Genomic DNA, 22,448 nt, shown 5'->3' on the forward strand with positions numbered 1-22,448 from the left:
TAAGTTGTAATGTTTAGCTGAAAGAGTAAAGTAGAGAACCTGAGGAAATTTGGGAATCCGGAACCAGCTCAGTTGATTGTATTGAACCTTGTTCAAAAGGTTTCATATATACCCATGTCTCCAGAAAATGGCAAGTAATAAAAGAACCTCTAAGTGATTATAACCTTCAACTGATGTAACCCGTAATATTCATTTAATTAACGGGAAAAAAATCACCTAACTAACTTGAGACATTATCATTTATTCTTCAACGCTCCCTATATCTGGGGAGAGAGACCAAGTTGATCGCTTCCAGCATGTAAAAAGAACTTCATGCTGGACCATTCCCAGTGCCTTTGTTAGTAAATCTACCTGTTTCAACTTAGAAGTATTTGCTCAGTCCTGACTACTCATTGATAATTTGTTTTCAGTATAAAACGATAATCAATCTCTATATGTTTTGTTTGTTCATGAACTATAGGATTTGCAACTATCTCAATTGCAGTTTTACTATCACAGTGTAAGGTTACAGGAAGTCGCATATCGGCATTAACTCCTTAAGAAAGCCAACTAACAAATCTGGGCTTGCCTACGACTAGGAAAGATAGAGATTGCATCTTTGTGGTTATTGATAGATTTTCCATGATGGCTAATTATATAACTTGTCATAAGAGTGATGATGCTTCTCGTGTTGCTACTATATTTGTTGATCATGTGCTTAAATTGCATGGAATCCTCAAAGCCAGCCTCGATCCCAAAGGTTATACTCAGATATTTGGACTTGATTACAGTGATACTTTCTCTCCCGTGGCTAAAATGGCATATGTCCGCCTTTTTCTATCCATGATTATTGTTCGCCATTGGCCTCTCTATCAGTTGGATATTAAGAATCATTTTCTCCACAGTAACCTTGAGGATGAAGTTTATATGGAGCAACCACCTGATGTTGTTGCTCAGGGGAGTCTAGTGGCCTTGTATGTCGGTTGCACCGGTCACTCTATGGTTTGAAATAATCACCTCGAGCATGGTTTGGTAAGTTTAGCACAGTTGTTCAGGAGTTTGGCATGATGCATGGTGAAGCTGATCATTCAGTATTTTATCAACATTCTGCACAAAATTTGTGAATATATTTGGTGGTGTATATTGATGATATAGCTATTACCGGGAATGATCAGGATGGTATTACTAGTTTGAAGCAACGTCTCTTTCAGCACTTCCAGACCAAGGATCTGGGCAGATTGAAGTAATTTCTAGGTACTGAGGTCGCTCAATCTAGCTCTGGTAGTGTTATTTCACAGCAGAAGTATGCTTAGACATTTTTGAGAAGACAGAAGTGACAGGTTGTAGACCCACTGACACTCTTATGGATCTGAATGCTAAACTTCTGCAAGGACAGAGGGAGCCTCTTAGCAATCCTGCAAGATATAGGCGACTCGTTGGTAAGTTGAGTTACCTCATAGTGACCAGACCTGATATTTCCTTTCCTGTGAATGTTGTAAGTCAGTTTATGGATTTTTCCTGAGATAGTCATTGGGATGCAGTTGTCCGAATTCTTCGATATATAAAATCAGCACCAGGCAAAGGACTATTGTTCGAGGATCGAGGTCATGAGCAGATTGTGGGGTACACAGATACTGATTCGGTAGGATCGCCTTTTAATAAACGTTCTACGTCTGGATATTGTGTATTATTAGGACCACAAAGGACTAATGTTCAAGGATCGAGGTTATTCAAGAAGTACTTTCTTTTTAATGAAATATCGTTCTAAGTTATTTTCTATATTCCAGAATTCTTATACTGAAATAAAAAATCAATTTAGTGTTTCTATTTGCACATTTCGTAATAGTAATGCCTTAGAATACTTATCCTTGCAGTTTCAGTAGTTTGTGACTTCTCAAGGAATTATTCCTCAGACATCTTGTCCATATAATTTTCAGCAAAATAGGGTAGCACAGAAAAAGAATAGGCACCTCATTGAGATTGCTCACACACTTCTTATTCAGTCCCATGTTTCGTTGCGTTTTTTGGGCGATGCAGTTCTCACAGCTTATTATTTGATTAAACGGATGCCTTCATCTTCCATCGAGAATCAAATTCCACATTCAATATTGTTCCCTAAGTCACCCTTATAGTTTCTTCCTCCTCGTGTTTTGGAGAGCACATATTTTGTTCATAACTTAGCTCCTAGAAAGATATTAGCACCTCGTGCTCTCAAGTATGTCTTCCTTGGTTATTCTCGGGTTCAAAAGGGACATTGTTGTTACTCACCTGATCTTCTTATGTCAACTGATGTCACATTGTTTGAGTCTTGATCTTACTTTAATTCTTTTGATCGTCTTGGTATATTTGAGGTCTTACCAACACCTACTTTTGAGGAGACTACTACTGCTCCTCCTACATCCCCAGCCACGGGACCATCACTCTTGACTTATCATCGTTGTCCACGTCTAGCGTCAGGCCCGGATGATTCAGGTCCTACATCAGATTCTGCACCTATTGCGTACTTGTCTTCTCCTAGTCCATCGATTACACTTCGGAAAGGTATACGATCCACACTTAATCCTAATCATTATTAAGTCGGTTTAAGTTATTATCATCTGTCATCATCCCATTAAACTTTTGTACATGTTTGTCCTTTGTTTTTGTAGATTTTCATCCAAAAGTCTACATGTGAAGCACTATATCTCATCCAGGATGACAATGGGCAATGACCGATGAGATGTCTGCTTTGCATGCGAGTGGTACTTGGGAGCTCACCCCTCTTCCTTGAGGTAAGTCTAATGTTGGGTGTTTCTGGGTTCATGCAGTCAAATTTGGCCCGGATGGCCAAATTGATCAGCTTAAGTCCTGCCTTGCTGCCAAAGGGTATACTCAGATATTTGGATTTGATTACAATGATATTTTCTCTCATGTGGCTAAAATAGCATACGTCCGCCTTTTCTATTCATGGTTGTTCGTCATTGGCCTCTTTATAAATTGGACATTAAGGATGTTTTTCTCCACGGTGATCTTAAGAATGAAATTTAGATGGAGCAACCACCTGGTTTTGTCGCTCAAGGGGAGTCTAGTTGTCTTGTATATGGATAGAGCATGTCACTGACAGCAACCTGAAGTAAGGAAGACAAGTTGTATCTATATTGCATTTCTAAATCCCATGTGGAGGCTTAGACCAAGAAGTGGCCCACAAACTGAGTGGAAGCACTCACCAGATCTTTCAACCTCCTTATAGTCATGGCAAACTACCATACTCTTAATAATTTCAGAGCTTTGGATAGCACATAAGTAAGAAGAAGAAGTTTACCATTCCAAACAAACTCAGATCTCATGGCCCAAATTTTCCAAAGGACTTCACAGGTCTGCGGATCCTTCAGAGAATCAGAGTCATTAACAACGCGACTAAGAAACCTAGTCATACTAATGCCTTCCACATCCTACTCATACTGCCATTCCACGCAAACCTCCCCCCCACCCTCCACCCCCCACGTTCAAGGAATACATGTTCACTATTTTCCGTCAAGCCACAAAAATGACACCCTGCTTTAACATTAATGCCTCTAGCTAGTAAATTGGACTTAGCAAGTAGAATATTTTGAGCTAATATCCAAAAAGAATCTTTAATTTTTTGGAGGTAGCTTCAACTTCATTGAGCTAAAAATGGGATATACGGAATATCCCGTTGATGACAAGATGCGGGAAGCGAGGCTTAGATGGTTCGGACATGTTCAAAGGAGAAGCCCAAATGCTCCGGTACGGAGGTGTGAGCGGCTGGTTGTGGAGGGCATGAGAAGAGGTAGAGGGCAGCCTAAGAAGTATTTGGGAGAGGTGATCAGACAGGATATGGCGAGGCTCCAGATTTTCGAGGACATGACACTTGATAGGAAGATGTGGAGGTCGAGTATTAGAGTTGTAGGTTAGGATGTAGTTGAGTCTTGACTTACTTCGTACCATTGTGGGACTGGCCACGTATGGTTTTTGTCTAGGGTAGCTAGTGACAATGTTATGTTTTACTACTTCGCTTTTCAGTGCGTATTTCTTGGTTACTCGAGAACGCATAAGGGGTATCGATGCTATTCTTTTGATCTCCAGCGGTACCTTATGTCTGCTGATGTTACCTTCTTTGAAACCCCGTCATACTTCATAGGTCCAGGTAATCACTTAGATATTTCTGAGGTGCTACCAGTTTTATCTTTTGGAGATTTAGTCACTATATCCCATTCATCTTCCTCTACAACTCTAGCTCCACCACCTACAGCTCCAGTTGTAGCTCCACCACCTATAGCTCCAGTTCCACCACCTAGTCAAGTTCAACCTTCTGCAGCTCCACCATTCTTGACTTATCATCGTCGTCCACGTCCAACATCATGCCCAGGTGATTCGTGTCCTGCATCAGATTATGCACCTACTGCGGACTTGTCTCCTCTTAGTCAACCAATTGCACTCCGCAAAGGTGTACGATCCACACTTAATCCTAATCCCCATTATGTCAATTTAATTTATCATCATCTGTCATCACCTCATTATGCTTTTATATCATCTTTGTCCACTGTTTCTATCCCTAAGTCTACAGGTGATACACTATCTCATCTAGGATGGCGACATGCTATGATTGATGATATGTCTGCTTTACATGTGAGTGGCACTTGGGAGCTTGTTACTCTTCCTTCAGGTAAGTTTAGTGTTGGTTGTCGTTGGATTTATGCAGTCAAGGTCGGCCCGGATGGCTAGGTTGATCGGCTTAAGGATACACTCAGATTTTTGGGCTTGATTATAGTGGCACTTTTTCTCCCGTGGCTAAAGTACCATATGTTCGTCTTTTTTTATTCATGGCTACTATACGTCATTGGCCTCTTTATTAGTTAGACATTAAGAATGCTTTTCTCCACGGTGATCTTGATGAAGAAGTTTATATGGAGCAACCACCTGGTTTTGTTGCTCAAGGGGAGTCTAGTGGTCTTGTATGCCGATTTCGCAGGTCACTATATGGTTTGAATAGTCCCCTCGAGCTTTGTTTGGTAAGTTCAACATAGTTATTCAGGAGTTCGGCATGATTCGTAGTGAAGCTGATCACTCTGTGTTTTATCGGCATTCTGCTCCTAATCTGTGTATTTATCTAGTGGTTTATGTTGATGATATTGTTATTACTGGCAATGATCAGGATGGCATTACTAATCTGAAACAACATCTCTTTCAGCACTTCCATACTAAGGATCTGGGCATATTGAAGTATTTTCTAGGTATTGAGGTCGCTCAGTCTAGCTCAGATATTGTTATTTCACAGCGGAAATATGCCTTAGACATTCTTGAGAAGACTAGAATAATGGGCTGCAGACCTATTGACACTCCTATGGATCCGATTGCTAAGCTTTTGCCTGGTCAGTGGGAGCCTCTTAGAGATCCTACAAGATATAGGAGGTTGGTTGGCAAATTGAATTACATCACAGTGACTAGACCTAACATTTCTTTTCCGGTGAGTGTTGTAAGTCAGTTTATGGATTCTCCCTGTGATAGTCACTGGGATGCAGCTGTTCACATTCTTCAGTATATAAAGTCAGCTCCAGGCAAAGGGTTACTATTCGAGGATCGAGGCCACGAGCCGATTGTTGGGTACATAGATGCTGATTGGGTAGGATCACCTTCTGATAGACGTTCTACGTCTAGGTATTGTGTTATAGTAGGATGTAATTTGTTATCTTGGAAGAGCAAGAAACAGAATGTAATTGCTCGATCTCGCGCCGAAGCTGAATATCGGGCCATGGCTATGGCAACGTGTGAGCTAATTTGGGTCAAGCAGTTGGTCAAGGAGTTGAAGTTCGGAGAAATCAGCAAGATGGAACCGGTGTGTGATAATCAAGCTGCTATTCATGTTGCGTCAAATCCGGTGTTCCATGAGAGGACTAAATACATTGAGATTGACTGTCACTTTATCAGAGAAAAGATACTCTCAGGAGATATTGTTACAAAGTTTGTAAAGTCGAATGATCAGCTAGCAGATATTTCACTAAGTCTCTTACTAGTTCTCGTATTAGTTACATCTATAACAAGTTCGATACATATGATTTATATGCACCGGCTTGAGGGGAAGTGTTAAGTACTTAGTCATGTAGTATCCGACATTGGGAAGTAGATACCTATTATTATGTAATCACTGTATATAAATAGGCGTCGTAAAACACTTTAATTAAGCAATAATCTTTTCTCCCGTGCTTTTTCACAATTGGCTTATCCACAACCGATGCAATAGACAACAAAGGTTTCCTAGCAAAGAAGTTTGTTAGCACATCTGGAAACGACACTCGTACCACAATTTTGAAGTTTCTTCTTTAGGGTTGAAATTTTGAGTCCATGGAAAAGTACAAAACTGATGTTGCTCACCATTATGTTATAGATAGCCAACCTGTTTTGAGAGAAAAGGGCAGCCCGGTGTACAAAGTATCCTTGTAAAGATCACAACGAATCAATAGTGTCGATTTGCATGGAGGCCTATCAAGCAATGACCTTTAATCTCAAGTTCTTTTGTAATCAAGGCTCAAAGATCTTTCAAATCAGGCGCACCATAAGATAGTTTCATCATAACAGCCTGTTGAAGTCCTTCCTCGATTGCATACTCCTCCAGTTCCTTGAAAGTAAACTGCAACGTGGGTTGACTATAGGTTGAATATGTTTTAGTATGATTTTGGTTACAGGTTGTGACGAGGGTTTAGATGTGAAGCTAGGGAGAGCTCGTTTCCGCCATGGAGAAGGCTCAAATCATCATAGGATGTGCCCTAGGAACAGAGCAGAGACCGTTAGGGTTTAGATAAGTTCGTAATTAGTTATATCACAATTGTGGTACTATTTATATCCCACATTAAGGGTGGAATAACAATCTCGGGATAACTAATTCCGTGATAAAACACCAACATGAAAAAGATGTCCTTCTCCAAGGTTTTTCAGTCATTTAAAACATCCAAGGTTAAAATTGAAAATAAAAGTTTGTCCCATCTTATTTAGTGTAAACCAAATACATATTTTATAGGCTGAATACATATGGAGACACTTAAAGTTGGCACAATTTTTCATTTAGACACCTAAGCTTAGGAGTGTTCCTATTAAGTACTTACACTACCCGAAACTTGTTCCAATTAGGCACTTCCTTCACAATTAGCCAAACTTATAAAGTGTGTGCAATGCACTCGCTGCGGACGTGGCAAAAAGGGACATATATCATTTTTGAGTTAAAAAAAAGAACTATTTTAAAATCTATTTAGTAAACAAAATAAAAATAATATTCTCAAATAGAAAAAAAAACCTTAATTTACACCCAATCAGAAAAGGACACATTATTAATAAAACAATAAAACAAAAAAAACACATTGATGTTATAGAAAATAGTGTTCTTGGTGTTCTTCACTATCTTCATGTGTGTTCTTGTTCCAACCACAATTCTAATCCAAAATTTCAAGAGCAACTCCTCCAAATTTGTTATAACTTCAGCTAAAGATTTCCCTCGAAGACCCAAAGAAAACCCTAATATTAATTTCTCAAATTTTCATCAAATCAAGTAACCCATTTTAAACCTTAAAGCTTTCTTAAAGACCCCATTAATGGTGTTTCGATTTGAAATGAAGAACACGGTCTCACTTCAGTTTCAATCAACTGGGATGATTGTTGGTTCAAACTTTCGAGCTAAATCAATGGTGGAGGCACAAAAATAGTGAAAGTGGGGGAGGAAATAGTGGAAGTTATGGTGGAGAGAAAAGAAGAAGAAGAAAGAAGAAGAAAGAAAGAAAAAAAAAACAAACAATCTGTTTTTTGGGCTCTTCACGCGCCTATAGTGGGTGAAACTCACTCTATGTGCCAACTCAGCAAGAAGTGCCTAATTGGAACAAGTTTCAAGTAGTGTAAGTACTTAATAGGAACACCCCTAAGTTTAGGTGTCTAAATGAAAAATTGTGTCAACTTTAAGTGTCTTTGTATGTTTTCAGTCTATTTTATATTTTCTCACTAATGCTCTGATACCATGTGAGAAAGCACAGGAGAAAATATTATTGCTTAATTAAAGTGTTGTACAACGCCTATTTATATACATTGATTACATAATAATAGGCATCTACTTCCAGATGTGGGACACTATACATGACTAACTACTTAATAGCGATTGCCATAGATAAAGCCACACAAGCAAAAACAAGACCTAGCACAGCTAGGTTTAAGGTAGTTCTTGATCACCTGGACAAACACCCCAAGCGCATAAGGCTACAATTTATTGATGAACAATCTGGTAAGAATATCGGGCATATAAAAAAGAGTTTGTATTATATAATCTCCCACTAATCGCACTTTTTGTAAACGCCAAGGTCATGAGGATGTTTCTTGTCGTTTAATGACAGAAGAATAAGAGAGAAGATAATCAACTGGAAAACGAAACCTTAGGGGTTCACAATCATGGAGAAACTTTGAATGAAGGAACCAATATGAAGAAATACCAAGGTGATTTGAGAACTATTTTTGGATGAAAAAAGGAAGACAAAGATTAATGCTAAAAGTTGTAATGGTGAGAATTTGAAGAAGGTGAAAGAGGTTCAAGATGGTGGTTTGAAGCAGCTTGAAATGGTGCCACCAAATCCATCTGAAACTGGTACGAATCAGTGTTATCAAAGACGAAAAGCACAAAAAAGTACTAAGGTCCGTTGGGGCTTTAAGCGCAAAGTACAAATAAAGTGTGGGATTTAATGAAAAAAGGCGCAACGCTAGAAAAAGTAAAAATATGCATGTAGTCCAAGACTAATCATTATAAGCATGAATAATAAATATATAGACAAAGAAATTGAAAAAACAATTCACGATAAAGTGAAATATCAATTGTTTAAGGTCGCCTTTTCAGGATTACACTCATTGGCAAGGACAAGTATGCTTTAGAGCTTTGATGTGACACTAAAGTGCCCACAAAGCGAGGCGAAGCGCTCAACGTGTTTTGAGCCTCGCTTTAGGGCTTAAGCGCGCCTTTGACAATACTGGTATGAATACACTTGTACAAGATACAAATGTGCTGCAAGTTGTGCATGGTGATACAGTTGAAGATGAGACTAACGTAGATGATGCTCAAAGATCTAATGATAACAGGCCTTTTGACCATGATAAAGCAGTGATAGTTGCTGATACAGTTGCACAGGATGTTGCAGCAGAAAAGAATGTTACTCAGGAATTGGATATAGGTGTTCAAGCTACTGTACGTGTGCCTGGACAGCCTAATTTTGAACTTGGAGGGGTGGAGACAGGTTCTTAATTTTTTATTTTTCTCCACAAACTACATATCCCAATTTACCTGGTACTGCTGAGGATTTACTCTTAACTACTAGCTATACTATTAGAACTGTCGATGGCTCAATGGCTATGCTGAATGCAAAGGAATTGGGCAAAGGAGGTGATGGGGGCAGTGATGGTGATTGGAATGTGGTAACACGCAAGAAAGCTGAAGCTATTGGAATTGGTTATCCAAGTCGTTATAAAGACCTGCATACTGTGAAGGATCCAAGTGTTGGACCTAATGCCTCAAAGGACATTAGTTGTCCAAACACTTTTGATGCTCTTTTTGTTAAAGATGGGATCTATCAAGCAAATTCCATTGATGCAGGGTTTGTTTCCAAGGATCAACAAGGTGAGACAGTTGCTCCTACATGGGCTGATATGGTAGATGAAGAGGATGAGCAGGCTAACTCACCTCCTAGGAGAAGTAGCTCAAGTCCTACAGCACCTGCCTTTGTTCCTTTAATAGCTAGGACAAGCTCTTCTACTCTAACATCAAGCAAGCAGTTGCAGATTGCTTCAAATATTTCCGTACATGATAGGGAACTTGTTGAAGCTTTAGTGACTTCTTCCACACCTAGCAAAGTGGTGACCAATAAAAAGACTATTGGTGTGGTGGCAAAATGGCTTGAACCAGGTGCTTTAGTGTCAGGACCTAACCCAACAGAAGCATTTGGTGTTGAAATAGGAGAGGACGTATATGAGGAAAAAGACACGTTGGATAGATGTTCTGCAAATGTAGTTAGAGTAGAACAAATGTAGTTAGAGATGGAGATATCTCTCCTGGGCAACAAAGAAGTGCATCCAACAAAAATAAAAAGAAATATCTTGGTAGAAAGCATAGTTGGGATGCAAAGTGACTGAGGAGATTGCTACAAGGCAACCAATGAAACTTGCAAAACAAACATAGCAGGTTATACCACCACTTCAATAAGGTCCAATAGATCCAGAAGAATTAATGAATTATCAGGAGATATTTGATAGATTTGAGGAAGAGGACAAGAGGAAGAAGAATCAAAAATGCTACAAGACTGCAAATTCTTGAAGTTTTCATAAGTGCAAAGAAGAAGGGGCTTACCATTTTGGTATCATTATCATTTGTAATATCATCACAAAGTGTGTTAAAAACTCTCTGATGATCAGAAAGTACTTAGTTCATTCAAGTTCTTATTTTTTACATGCTAGCTAGTAGTAGAGGTGCTTTACCTCACTAAAATTTGTAATGTAAGGCCTAGGCCTCCTTACTTGTACTCTCTCTTTTGAGGTTCATCATTGTTAATAATCAGAGGTCACTCAGGGTAAATACCTGAGTCCAAAATTTGCCAACAAAAATCCTGGGATTACTAATCCCATAATCAAAAATTCAACCAATGTGGAATAAAAGAACCTGCATCTTATCCTTCGATTATTATCCATTATACCATCAACCAAATGACACTCAAAGATCAATTACAGAAAAATGAGTTTAGAGTCAGGTAAACCGCAGTTTATGTTGTAGTAAAAGTCGGGTAAACAGCAGTTTATGGTTTAGTAAAAAGATGGCTAATAGTTTCACTTTCCATAAGAGAAACAGAACACCAAGTAGAAAAATGGTTGTAGAAAAAATACATGGTTATGCAGATCAGGAGGTACTTAGATAAAGTAATGAACGATGTAGTGGCACTTGAAAGTACATTTTCACTCTCATCGAGATAAAGAAAAATAGGAAAGAAGCTAATTACGATAAAATAGCAAGTTGTAGATATTTTCAGCAAGAGTTTAAACATTATGATATTTACAAAATTTCAGGAATTGCTTGGAATGATTGCAGCGACAACTGAAGTTGATTTTGATGGAGAGTGTTAAAATGAGTTGCAACTTAATATCCAAGATTTACAACGAGAAATCCAGAGTACACAAAGGTAAAGTCTAGAGTGAGAACAGTAGATATCAACAATCCCTCACCATATGCTTCCACTATTGCATCTAAGAAATAAGGATGATCAATTTATTGTGGATGTGAGAGAATTAATGGGAGTTGTCATTGGAAGGTGCACGGTGTGAGAAGTAGAAACTGAGATTAAAGCTTGTAAGAAAGAAGCTGATCTTTAACTAGCAACAGCATTAATGAAACTGAAAATATCGAATTCTTTTCAAAACCCGTTACCACATATCCTCTCCCCAGGAATTTGCAAGTGCACCTATTCAAGTTCTGCCCTCCCTAGATCTAGGTAAGAGAATATTTAACAAAATTGAAAGAGTTCTTTACTGTGTTTACAAAATTGAAAGAGTGCACCTAGTCAATCTCAATGTGTTTAGTTCTATCATGGAACACCGGATTTGACGCAATATGAAGGGTGATTATCACACACAAGTTTTATCTGGCTGATTTCACCAAATTTCAACTCCTTGAGCAGCTGTTTGATCCAAACTAGTTCACATATTGCCATAACCATCGCTCGACATTCTATTTATTGCTCTTCCAAGACACAAAATTACCTCCTACCAAAACACAATATCCAGACGTAGAACGTCTATCAGAAGGTGATCCCGCCCTATCAGCATCTTAGTACCCAACTATCTGCTCACGGCCTCGATCCTCAAACAATAACCCTTTGCTTGGAGCTGACTTTACATAGCGAAAAATGCGGACGACTGCATCTCAATGACTATCACTGGGAGAATCCATAAACTAACTTACAACACTCACTGAAAAGGAAATGTCAGGTCTAGTCACTGTGAGGTAATTTAATTGACCAACTAGCCGCCTATATCTTGCAGGATCACTAAGCGGCTTCCCTTGTCCTGGTGAAGTTTAGAATTCAGATCCATCAGAGTGTCAACAGGTATACAACCTGTCATTCATGTCTACTCAAGAATGTCTAAGGCGAACTTTCGTTGTTAGATCACAATACTTGAGCTAGACTAAGCGATCTCAATACCCAGAAAATACTTTAATCTTCCTAGATCCTTAGTCTAAAAGTGTTGAAAGAGATGTTGCTTCAACTTAATAATACCACTGATCATTGCCGGTAATAATAATATCGTCAACAAAAACCACCAGATAAATACAGAGATTTGAAGCAGAATGCTGATAAAACACAGAGTGATCAGCTTCACTACGAGTCATGCTAAACTCTTGGATAACTGTGCTGAACTTACCAAACCAGGCTCGAGGAGACTGCTTTACACAATAAAGTGACCGGCGCAGGCGACATACAAAACCACTAGACTCCCCCTAAGCAACAAAACTAGGTGGTTGCTCCATATAAACTTCATCCTCAAGATCACTTTAAGAAAAGCATTCTTAATGTCCAACTGATAGTGAGGCCAATGGCGAACAACAGACATCCCATATGTAAAGAAGACATCCTGTCAATCATAACATGTCGCCATCCTGGATGAGACAATGCTTCACTTGTAGACTTAGAGATGGAAATAGAGGACAAAAAAGATACAAACGCATAATAGGGTAATGACAGACAATGATAACTTAAACTGACATAATGGGGATTAGTATTATGTGTGGTACATATACCTTTCCGAAGTGCAATAGGTTGACTAGGATGAGACAAGTCTGTAGTAAGAGCAGGATCAGGTGCAGGACGTGAATCAGCTGGGCCTGATGCTGGATGTGGACGCCGATGATAAGTCAAAAGTGGTATTCCTCTGGCCGAGGATCTAGGAGGAGCAACACTAGATTTCTCAATGGTCAGTATGGGTAAGACTTTTGTGGCGGAAGATGTAGAAGGAGTTATAGTAAACTCCTCAAGAGTTGGTATAAGTAAGACCTTTGATATATCAAGGTGTTCAGAAGAGGTAAAGTAAGGTCGAGACTCAAAAAATATGACATCGGCTGACATAAGGTACCTACGAAGATCAGATGAGTAGTAACGATATCCCTTTTGAACACGAGAATAATCAAGGAAGACACACTTGAGAGCACGGGGAGCTAATTTATCTTTTCCATGAGCAAAGTTATGAACGAAATATGTGCTCCCAAACATACAAGGGGAAGATAGTATAAGGGTGACTGAGGAAACAATACCGAATACGGAGTCTGACTATGGATGGAAGATGAAGGCATCCGATTAATCAGATAACAAGCTGTGAGAACTGCATCACCCAAAAACACAGTGGAACATGAAACTCAATTAGAAGTGTGCGAGCAGTCTCAATGAGGTATCTATTCTTTCTCTCTGCTGCCACATTCTGCTGAGGGGTATACGGACAAGATGTTAGATGAATAATTTCTTGAGAAGTCATAAACGGTTGAAACTGGGAGGATAAATATTCTAAGGCATAATCACTACGAAAGACGTCAATAGAAACACCAAACTGATTTTTTATTTCAGCACAAAAACTCTAAAATATAGAAAACAACTTAGAACGATCTTTCATTATGAAAATCCAAGTACATATTGAGTAATCATCTATGAAACTAATAAAATAACGAAACCCTAAGGCTGAACTGACTTTACTAGGACCCCATATATCAAAATGAACTAAAGAAAAAACAGACCCTGCACTACTCTCAACATTACGCAAAAAGGTGGCTCGGGTATGTTTCTAGAGTTGACACGACTCACAATTTAATATAGACAAACTAGATAGACTAGGCATCATCTTTTGAAGCTTGGATAAACTTGGATGTCCTAAACGTTTGTGAATTAGGTGTGGGAAATCTATAACTGGATATGTTATGGAAGGATTGGAGTCAGTCAAGGTAGTAAAGGCCTTGTGCCAATCGTCTGTCCCGTACTGCGGTCCTGCATAACAAAAGAGTCATCAATAAAGTATATACCACAATGGAGGGAATGAGTCAACCGACTAACCGATGAAAGATTAAAAGGACAACAAGGGACATAAATGTAACACCCCAAAAAATTTTGAAATACTTAAGTGTAAAGCCCGGTAAAGTTTGCAAAGAAAATAATGTTTCATGGTGTCGGACTAGGCTTAAGTGTTTTGAGGGTTGTAGAAATTCTTCTCGCCGCGGCTCGGACTTTTTGGGTTGAACAATACACCAGAAAGTAAAGAAATTTTTTTGGCGAAAAAGTGCATTTCTGCGGTCCATTATGCGACTGCAGAACCACTCTGCAAACCGCATAATGGCCGCAGAGTGAGGCAGTTAATTGGGTCAGTTGGAAGCAACTATGTGGTCGACTATGCGATCGCATAACTGTTATGCGGTGCATTATGCGACCGCATAACAGTTATGCGGACCGCATAGTGACCGCATACACAAACAATTCTTTTGGCTATTTTGTAACCAATTATGCGACCGATATGCGGACTGCGATCACATACCTTGTTCCGGAGCTCTATTTTTGGGTTTTTAAAACCCGACCCTATTTCGTTAAATACACTCTTTGGGCTATTTTTGAGACATAATTTGATATTCTAGAGTGAGAGAGAGTGCCCTAGAGTGAGAAGGTGCTCTTCAATTCTTGCTCAAGTTTTGGAAGATTAAGAAGGGAAGCTTACTAGGTCTTCATCCTAGAGGTAAGATTCTACACCCTAAACCCTAATTTCGAAATTTTCTGGAAATGGGTAACTAGAAAGATAATTTTTGGGCATGAGAGTTGTTTATTTTATATGCATGTGTTATCAAAGGGTGTAGGAAGATGGTTGAGCTAAAAATGGTAAAGATTGGGTTGTGGGATGATGGAATTCTCCATAAAAGAATCTTGGAACCTTAATGCACACTTAGTGTTTGATAAAATACTCAAATAAGCTCGAACCATAATCATCTTCCTAATTTTGATTCAATTTGTTATATTTCTACGATAGATTGAAGTTGCTAAGAATTCCGGAACATTTAGAGTGTTAGGAAGCTCAAGTGAGGTGGTTCCACAGCAGGAGATATTGATCAGTGATAGCAGTACACCTTCTTCCCAGCTGACTTGGTGAGCCCCACTTCATCCCGAGGTCATGAATCTTTTGTACTTTGTGTATTCTGTTTGAGGTATAGCCGGGGCCTTATTACCGGTATTATCATTATACTCTTCTTTATCTATAGAGGCTCCGTAGACATAGTGTGGGTTGTGTATTGGTGCTGGAAAAAGACAAATTATGTTATGTTGTGGTTGTATTACTTGTCCATCTGAGACTTTAAAAATGATGAAACTATTGGAAATGAATTGGTATTGTAGACATGAACACATTTTCGTCTAATTAATGATAATATGTATTATCTTTATTCGTGGATGAGTTTGGGTAGAATGAAATCTAACAGGCTTGCTCGGTCGGGTTCACTCGATTGAACGCCGATCGCGCTCCTCGATTTTGGGGCGTGACAATAAAGAACAAAATCTAAAGTGACAGAGGATAAGGGATTAGCTTGTCCAACTCCTTTTGCTTTTGTTTTGGACTCCATTGGAAAGTAAAACAGGGAAGAGACTGTGAATAAACAATATTTGACAAAAGTGACTTATTACCAGAAATATGATCAGAGGCGCCTGAGTCTATGACCCACGGTCCAAGAATAGTAGACCGGGAAATACAAGCAAAGAAATTACCAGCAACAGAAGTATCAATCTGAGCAATAGAGGCTACTTGTGGAGGTGTCTGCTTACTTGCTCGATACTAAAGGAACTCACTATATTCCCATTCAGATAAAGAAAACCTATGGTTATCTGCAGTCTCTGTTTGAGCAACATGAGCATTTTTAGGTGGTCAACCATGCAAAGAGTAACACACCTCACGGGTGTGTCCAAACCTATTACAATAAGAACACTTGGGTCGAGACCTTCCAAAACGACCTCCTCCTCGTATATTCTCCATAGCGTAAGATACCAGATTTTCCACTGTCTGGGATACAACAACATAGGTGTCAGCTGTCTGTGATGAGATCATTATGTGATTGGGTGCTGCAGCAAGGCGAAGTAATCGAGAGAATAGTTCATCAACTGTAGGAACGGTCGGACTAGCCAAAATCTTGTCAAACACTAAATCAAGGTCATTAGGAAGCCCAGCGAGTGTAATAACTAGAAACATTTTTTGTCGCTGCTCTTGTTGCTTTTCAAGACTAGCAGAAACTGGCATCAACTTCTCAAATTCCTTCATGTCTGCCTGTACTTTTTTGGGTATTGAGGTCGCTCAGTCTAGCTCAGGTATTGTGATCTCACAACGAAAGTATGCCTTAAACTTTCTTGAGCGGACAGGAATGACAGGCTATAGATATGTTGACACTCCGATGGATCCGAATTCTAAACTTCTGCCAGGACAGGGGGAGCCGCTTAGCGATCCTGGAAGATATATGTGGCTGGTTGGTGAATTAAATTATCTCACAGTGACTAGACCTGACATTTCCTTTCCATGGATTCTCCATGTGAGTGTCGTCCGGAAAAATATTGTACCTGTCGGAAAACTACTGTAGTTGCCAGAAAATTTTCAAAGTGATCGGAATAAAAATAAAATAGTATGGGTAGGCTCGGAAAAGGGAGGCGACCGCACTGTTCCAAAGAAATTTTTTCAAAAGGTGACCGGAAAAGGCTCCACACGCGCCGGCACTTGAAGTAGATCTCGCCGAAAAACCTGACATCTGATCGGCGTGTGAGAGCGAGTGAGGAGTCGGTTGCCGGAAATTCTTTTTGGGATTTGGTCGCGGAAGCCTTGGGGACCCTGTGGTGGTGTTGGTTTTCACACAACACTAACAGAGACTGATCTTGCGCAAATTAGCCCTAGAAAGCTGCCGGAATTTGACGCACGGCAACTGTCCCACTTTCCCGGATGTATCTCACTCGCGCTCTGATACCATGTGAGAAATAATACACGGAAAAATATTTTATTGATTTATTAACAATGATACAGTGAGCCCTATATATAGTACATGTTCTATTCCTAATACATATGGGACTAGGATTATTTATACAACTATTTAACAAAAGATAACATACAACATACTGAAGCTAAATCTTATGCTTAAATTCAAAAGGATAGATTAGAAAACCTTAAATATTTCAAGAAATAATACATAGATTTGCAACTAGTACCAGGGGAGTCTGCATTTGGTTGATAAGTCCGGAACAACTCTGACCTCACCCGAGGGAGGGAGCGAATGTTCCTCGGAGAGATTATCAGATGTTGAACTCAATCGTATACATTCAACAGTTAAGCCAAGACCATGATTTTTCACAGAACTGTAGAAGCGATGTTGCAGAACAACCTGTAAGTGATGCGCAAGAAATAAACAAATTCAATCAACTTTTGACCAAAGCAGGGAAATGCCAATTAATATCCAACATCATGCCATAACAGTAATTACAAATCCTGAAACTAGATGAACAAATGAAACTTGTTGTACTTGACCTTGATTAAACATCACATGCAATAGCAGAGAGTTGTCAATGGAAATAATTTGCATAAGGATTACTTCATCTCAACTTTCATGTTATGATAGCCATCAAAATAGTCATAATAATCAGTAAGGCAGTAAAATCATAGCCAAGGAGGAACATTGAAATAATGTAATAATAACTCTATAAATTGACATAGGACACAGAATCTACCAACCAAAAGTTGAAAATAACTCATTCGATTATTCTTTGTATAGGCCTTTTAAACTAAAAATCTGTATTGACACGAGAAGTCAACAACACTTTCATGGTTGGACATAGTAATTGCAGGAGTATATGTTAAATGGACCGTAGGCCTAACTCAACCCCAAAAGCTAGGTCATGAAGTGAAGATTGCCCAAGCTATATTAAGGAGACCACCCATCTGTTAAAGCACCGACATGGGACCCTTCACAATCCCATCATGCACGGGACTGGACATCTGAAGCGTGGACAATTTAATATGGGGGACCAACATGGGGAAACGACAACTGGGATGGGTCCTGCACTTACACCATGTTAAATGGACATTATTCCTAAATCAACCCCCAAAATTTAGTTCATGAGGTGACGATTGCCCAAGCCATTTAAAGAGGACCACCCATCTCTTAAAGCACCCATGTGGGACTCTTCACTATACCCATTACTTTTGAAGAACAGAGAATATAGGAAAGCTTGTTGAATCACAATATCTTATATATGACCATTGATGTTTTACAAAAATAAATTTCTAAAACTTTCCCAAAAGACAAATCATATTTATTTTCACCAGAAGACAACTTCCGACTTGAGATAACATAAAATAGCAGTACTGTGTAGTAATCTGTTTTTCTATTTTTATAGTAAAACAACCATTCACCTGTTTCTTGATACTTCTATTGAAATTCTATAATTAGTGCGAGAGCTTTAATCCAACAAAAGAACCGGGATCTCTCCTAGATTTAGCTCCATTCTGGTTGTAATTTAACCTAAGTTGCTCGAACTCTTCAATTTCGGTGCCGTAATCGTGTCGACGCGATGTGGGTGTCGATGGGGATGTGGAATCCGTACAGGATCTGATCAACTGATTTTGGGTACTTTGACCAAAATTGATGGAAGAAATTCGGGACAGATACAATGATTCTTGAAATCAAAACAAAAGCTAGACTGAAATTGAAGAAAATGGAATATCTTATATATAGAAATTTTTAATTTAGTCATTTACCTTTTATCTCCTGCTCGGATTTTCCCCTTGATCAATATTTTCTCCTTCTCTGAATACCTTGTAAGTTTTCCACACATGTCTCATAATTTAGATGTTTTATAACTCTATTTTTAAACATTTGAATTATTTTTAGCCGAATCCCTGCACCCATATTTGTATCCTCAAATCTTAAAATTTAGATGATCTGGACCTCTAGATCTGCACAAGTATCGGACACCCACACCCGAATCTTAGCAACTTAGAATTTAACCATCCGACATATGAATCTAGTAAGTTCACATCTTTGAACTTCAATCCTACTTGCCTAGGCTAGCATATGGACCTTTGCCAATCAATTGGCTTGTGAGAGGAAAAGAAGGAAAAATAGAAAACGCCATATTTCTACACGGTCATTATAGCAAATAAACTATAAACCAATGGAATAACTCCTATAATAACTCCTAAAATTCATTTCTATTGTTAATGAAGGCCGACTAAAAAAGAATGAAGCTAACATGACAGTGTATACAACCATCTGAAGGTAACTAAGTCGGTTGGATAAAACTGCAGTATAATACTAGTCATTTGTGACTAGGCTATTGCGACCTGGTGCAAAGACCCTATCCTCCAAATATAACAGGAAGAGACACAGGTTATGTTGTTGGCATCTTGTCAAAAGATCTAGCCTCGGTGGAAAACATTTCAGAAAATGTACGATCACATACTTATTCCTAATGTCTTTCTTAAGCCTGATAAGCAATTTCCGGATCAAGATCTTAGTCTGGCTGGATTTGTTTTGATATGAATTACCATAGTCGAGCTCGTGAGATTAATTAACCATTACGACATGCTAAACTTACCACTCAAGAACAATATCTAGTTAATTATGTGTAATAGACAATTCATTGTATAAGGTTAAAACTCCTCTCTTCTGTTGGCATGGAATAAAGCACGTATTTGTCAACTTGTTAACACACAAAAGCACAGAAAGTCCAAGTTTCTTCCTCAACTACCTATCAAAAGAAAAAAACCTCATCGATTAGATAACAGTGAGTTAGTCGCATGTGCTCCTCCAAATACCTTATGCAAGAACACTAAGCACAGGCTTTTGACGTGATGCATGAATGTTGTACGCAGTACGCACAAGTACATCACGATATACTTTAAGCTAATTCCCCAATAAAGGTATCTTTTGTTGTTGATAGACAAGAACTTTGTTGTACACTATTCAAACTCCTGTATTTTCTGAAAGTTGCACGCTTTGGAAAGCTTATCATTAAACAATTCATAACTGTAAGGTAGAGAGGTAAACACATAAAGTAAAGCTTACACGACATCTATGTTGCGCAGAGAAATCTAACCACATAAGGCGAACAAGTTTAACATCCGTCAATGGGCCATTTAACTCTTCCTTTTGGGAAGATGATAAAGACTGAGATTCTACATCGGAATATCTTGAAGAAGCATCAAGCTTGTAGAATTGCTTTGCATTTTGGGCAAATATATCATTGACAGCTGCAAGAGCTTCTGTAATTGAAAGATCACCATCGATGCATGCATCCCATAGAACTTTGAACACCACTTCACGTGCTTTCTTCGCACCTACAGAGAGAACCAAGTCAAGATTATAGTTATTACAAAGTACAGAGAAGAAAATATAGGAATAAATTACTTAACTAACGTGCTATTCAAGCTGGATGTTTATTGTTTGGCAATGATTTTCTTTTCTGCAAAGATTCTAAACGAACTATATGCTTGATCAAAGTGAAAAATTGCCACCACACCCCCATGAAGCAACATCCTCATTTATCTTATTATTTAGTATATTGACTAATAATAGTACAAATTCAAACTTGAAAGGCATAAAACTATCCACTAGGAAGCATGGAAAATGGACATGTGGAAAGGATAAGCTAGGGAAAAAATGTTGGGTAAGCAACACCAGAATAAATTATGAGGTTAAAAGCATATCAAACATGTATTCTCTATTGTCCAAGCTCCAACTAGAGTTTTTTGGACAATAACTGTGCTACAAGGACATGACATCCTGTTATTACAAGTGTTTGTGCTTCTCAGCTTTCCAGTTATATAAAAAGGATACTTAAGATTACCAGCAGAAGCAAAACTTTTTCGTATTATCTTTAGAGAAAGCAATATGTACAAACTTACCATTTCATTATCCCATTAATAAAGATAAGAACATCTGAGGACATACCTAAATAAAATCTTTCAGCAAATGCGATGCCACCCGTGTTGATCATGACCTGACGATATTTAAACATTACAGGGGAAATGTTCACTGTTTAAATGGTGCAGTAATTAAAGTGATGAAGAAGTAGTCAATATAAGATTTTGGAAATGCTTAGGCTGAAGTGAAAAGATGGGCTATTAGGACTTCGGTAAATAATTTGAGCCAAGACTTGGTCATAGTTTTATGCTTCGGTAAATAATTTGAGCAAGACTTGGTCATAATTTTATGCTTTTCTAAGTACATGAAAAACCTTATTCATTGGAGCGAGCTCTAGAATTTCTTTCAGTGAGGTTACCATCGCTTGGAAGCTAAGTTTAGGTATTGCCAACCCAAAATCAAGATAGACCTGTAATATATCAGAAATTTACCCTGTTAGGGAGACAAACAAACATACAATCTTCATCATATGTATGTGGAGAACTCTCCAATGTCGCAGGTCACACCAAATACCCCAATTAAAAGTTGTGTCTTATCATCAGAGATACATGTTATTAATAGTTTTAGATAGAGAAAAACATACTTGAGGGTACACGGAAGCAAGATATGAAGCTTCCTTTATGAAGGGGAATGATGCATGTAAAAGCACTATTCGATTATTAGTGAATCTCTTATCCTCGAGAAGATTGCGAAGATTAAGGGGATTGGCTGGCCTCAGATCCAAATCCTTGTCCCCAAAACTGTAATGAAAAAGATAAAACCATGTACTCTTGAGGGACTAGGAAGATACTTAAAAAACCAAATTACTGTTGTCTGTCATTTAAACTTTAATCTTATATAAGAAAATTTTACATGTAACACGAAGCTCAAAGACTCTAAACCTAGTCAAATAGAGGGAAGATAGGAAGAAAATTAAGTCCCCTATATGTATTTTTTTACTCTGTGTCTATCTGCATTGGCAAGTCAAAATTTTGAGCCACCTCCAAAGCATGCATGAAGATATAATCAACAAAGCTCTTGTTTGAGATTCTGATTGGCTTCCTAGCTGGAAATACAGAAACTATTATAATTATTCACAATCACGGTGCATAAGAACCCCAAATCTTGCAAGACTCACCACATAAAACGTCGTTCAGGCTCTCCTCAGCCTCCTTTTGAGTGACTTCAGTATTAACGGAAAGTCCACTATGATGTGCAACAATACTTTTAAAGGCAACAACTTTCTCAGCTTCTGTATGAAACAGTCAGGAACAACTTTTGGAACCTTAACTTATTATTAATCGAAAGAAACATAAACTCTGATACATATTGACCAAAATTCCAAAGGATATGACTTCAATTCCTTAGTGAAAGCCTCCATGAATGAACCCAGTGTCCACAACGTTCCATTTGGACCCTGCAATAGAATAGCAGAGGAGAAAGATGCTAAAAATCCAACAAAGGAAAAAGTTTCTAGAGATATTGCATGGCAAAAGAATAAGCTTTCACTCCCTTA

The 22,448-nt window shown here is 38.5% G+C and overlaps 1 protein-coding gene across 1 annotated transcript in view; it reads right to left on the reverse strand.

Annotated features, from left to right (window-relative positions):
- LOC104114351 (protein fluG-like) overlaps nucleotides 1-22,448 on the reverse strand; it is a 35,603-nt gene that overhangs the window by 4,891 nt on the left and 8,264 nt on the right. The window contains exons 3-9 of the mRNA XM_070201685.1: nucleotides 22,071-22,349; nucleotides 21,893-21,998; nucleotides 21,537-21,693; nucleotides 21,267-21,362; nucleotides 20,981-21,029; nucleotides 20,096-20,367; nucleotides 17,241-17,413 (exon numbers count right to left, since the gene is read on the reverse strand). Of these exons, the coding sequence (XP_070057786.1) occupies nucleotides 17,241-17,413; nucleotides 20,096-20,367; nucleotides 20,981-21,029; nucleotides 21,267-21,362; nucleotides 21,537-21,693; nucleotides 21,893-21,948 (803 nt within the window). The 5' untranslated portion in view covers nucleotides 21,949-21,998; nucleotides 22,071-22,349. The remainder of the gene's footprint in view (nucleotides 1-17,240; nucleotides 17,414-20,095; nucleotides 20,368-20,980; nucleotides 21,030-21,266; nucleotides 21,363-21,536; nucleotides 21,694-21,892; nucleotides 21,999-22,070; nucleotides 22,350-22,448) is intronic.

Source organism: Nicotiana tomentosiformis, chromosome 1, assembly GCF_000390325.3.
Source record: "Nicotiana tomentosiformis chromosome 1, ASM39032v3, whole genome shotgun sequence".
NCBI lineage: Eukaryota > Viridiplantae > Streptophyta > Magnoliopsida > Solanales > Solanaceae > Nicotiana > Nicotiana tomentosiformis.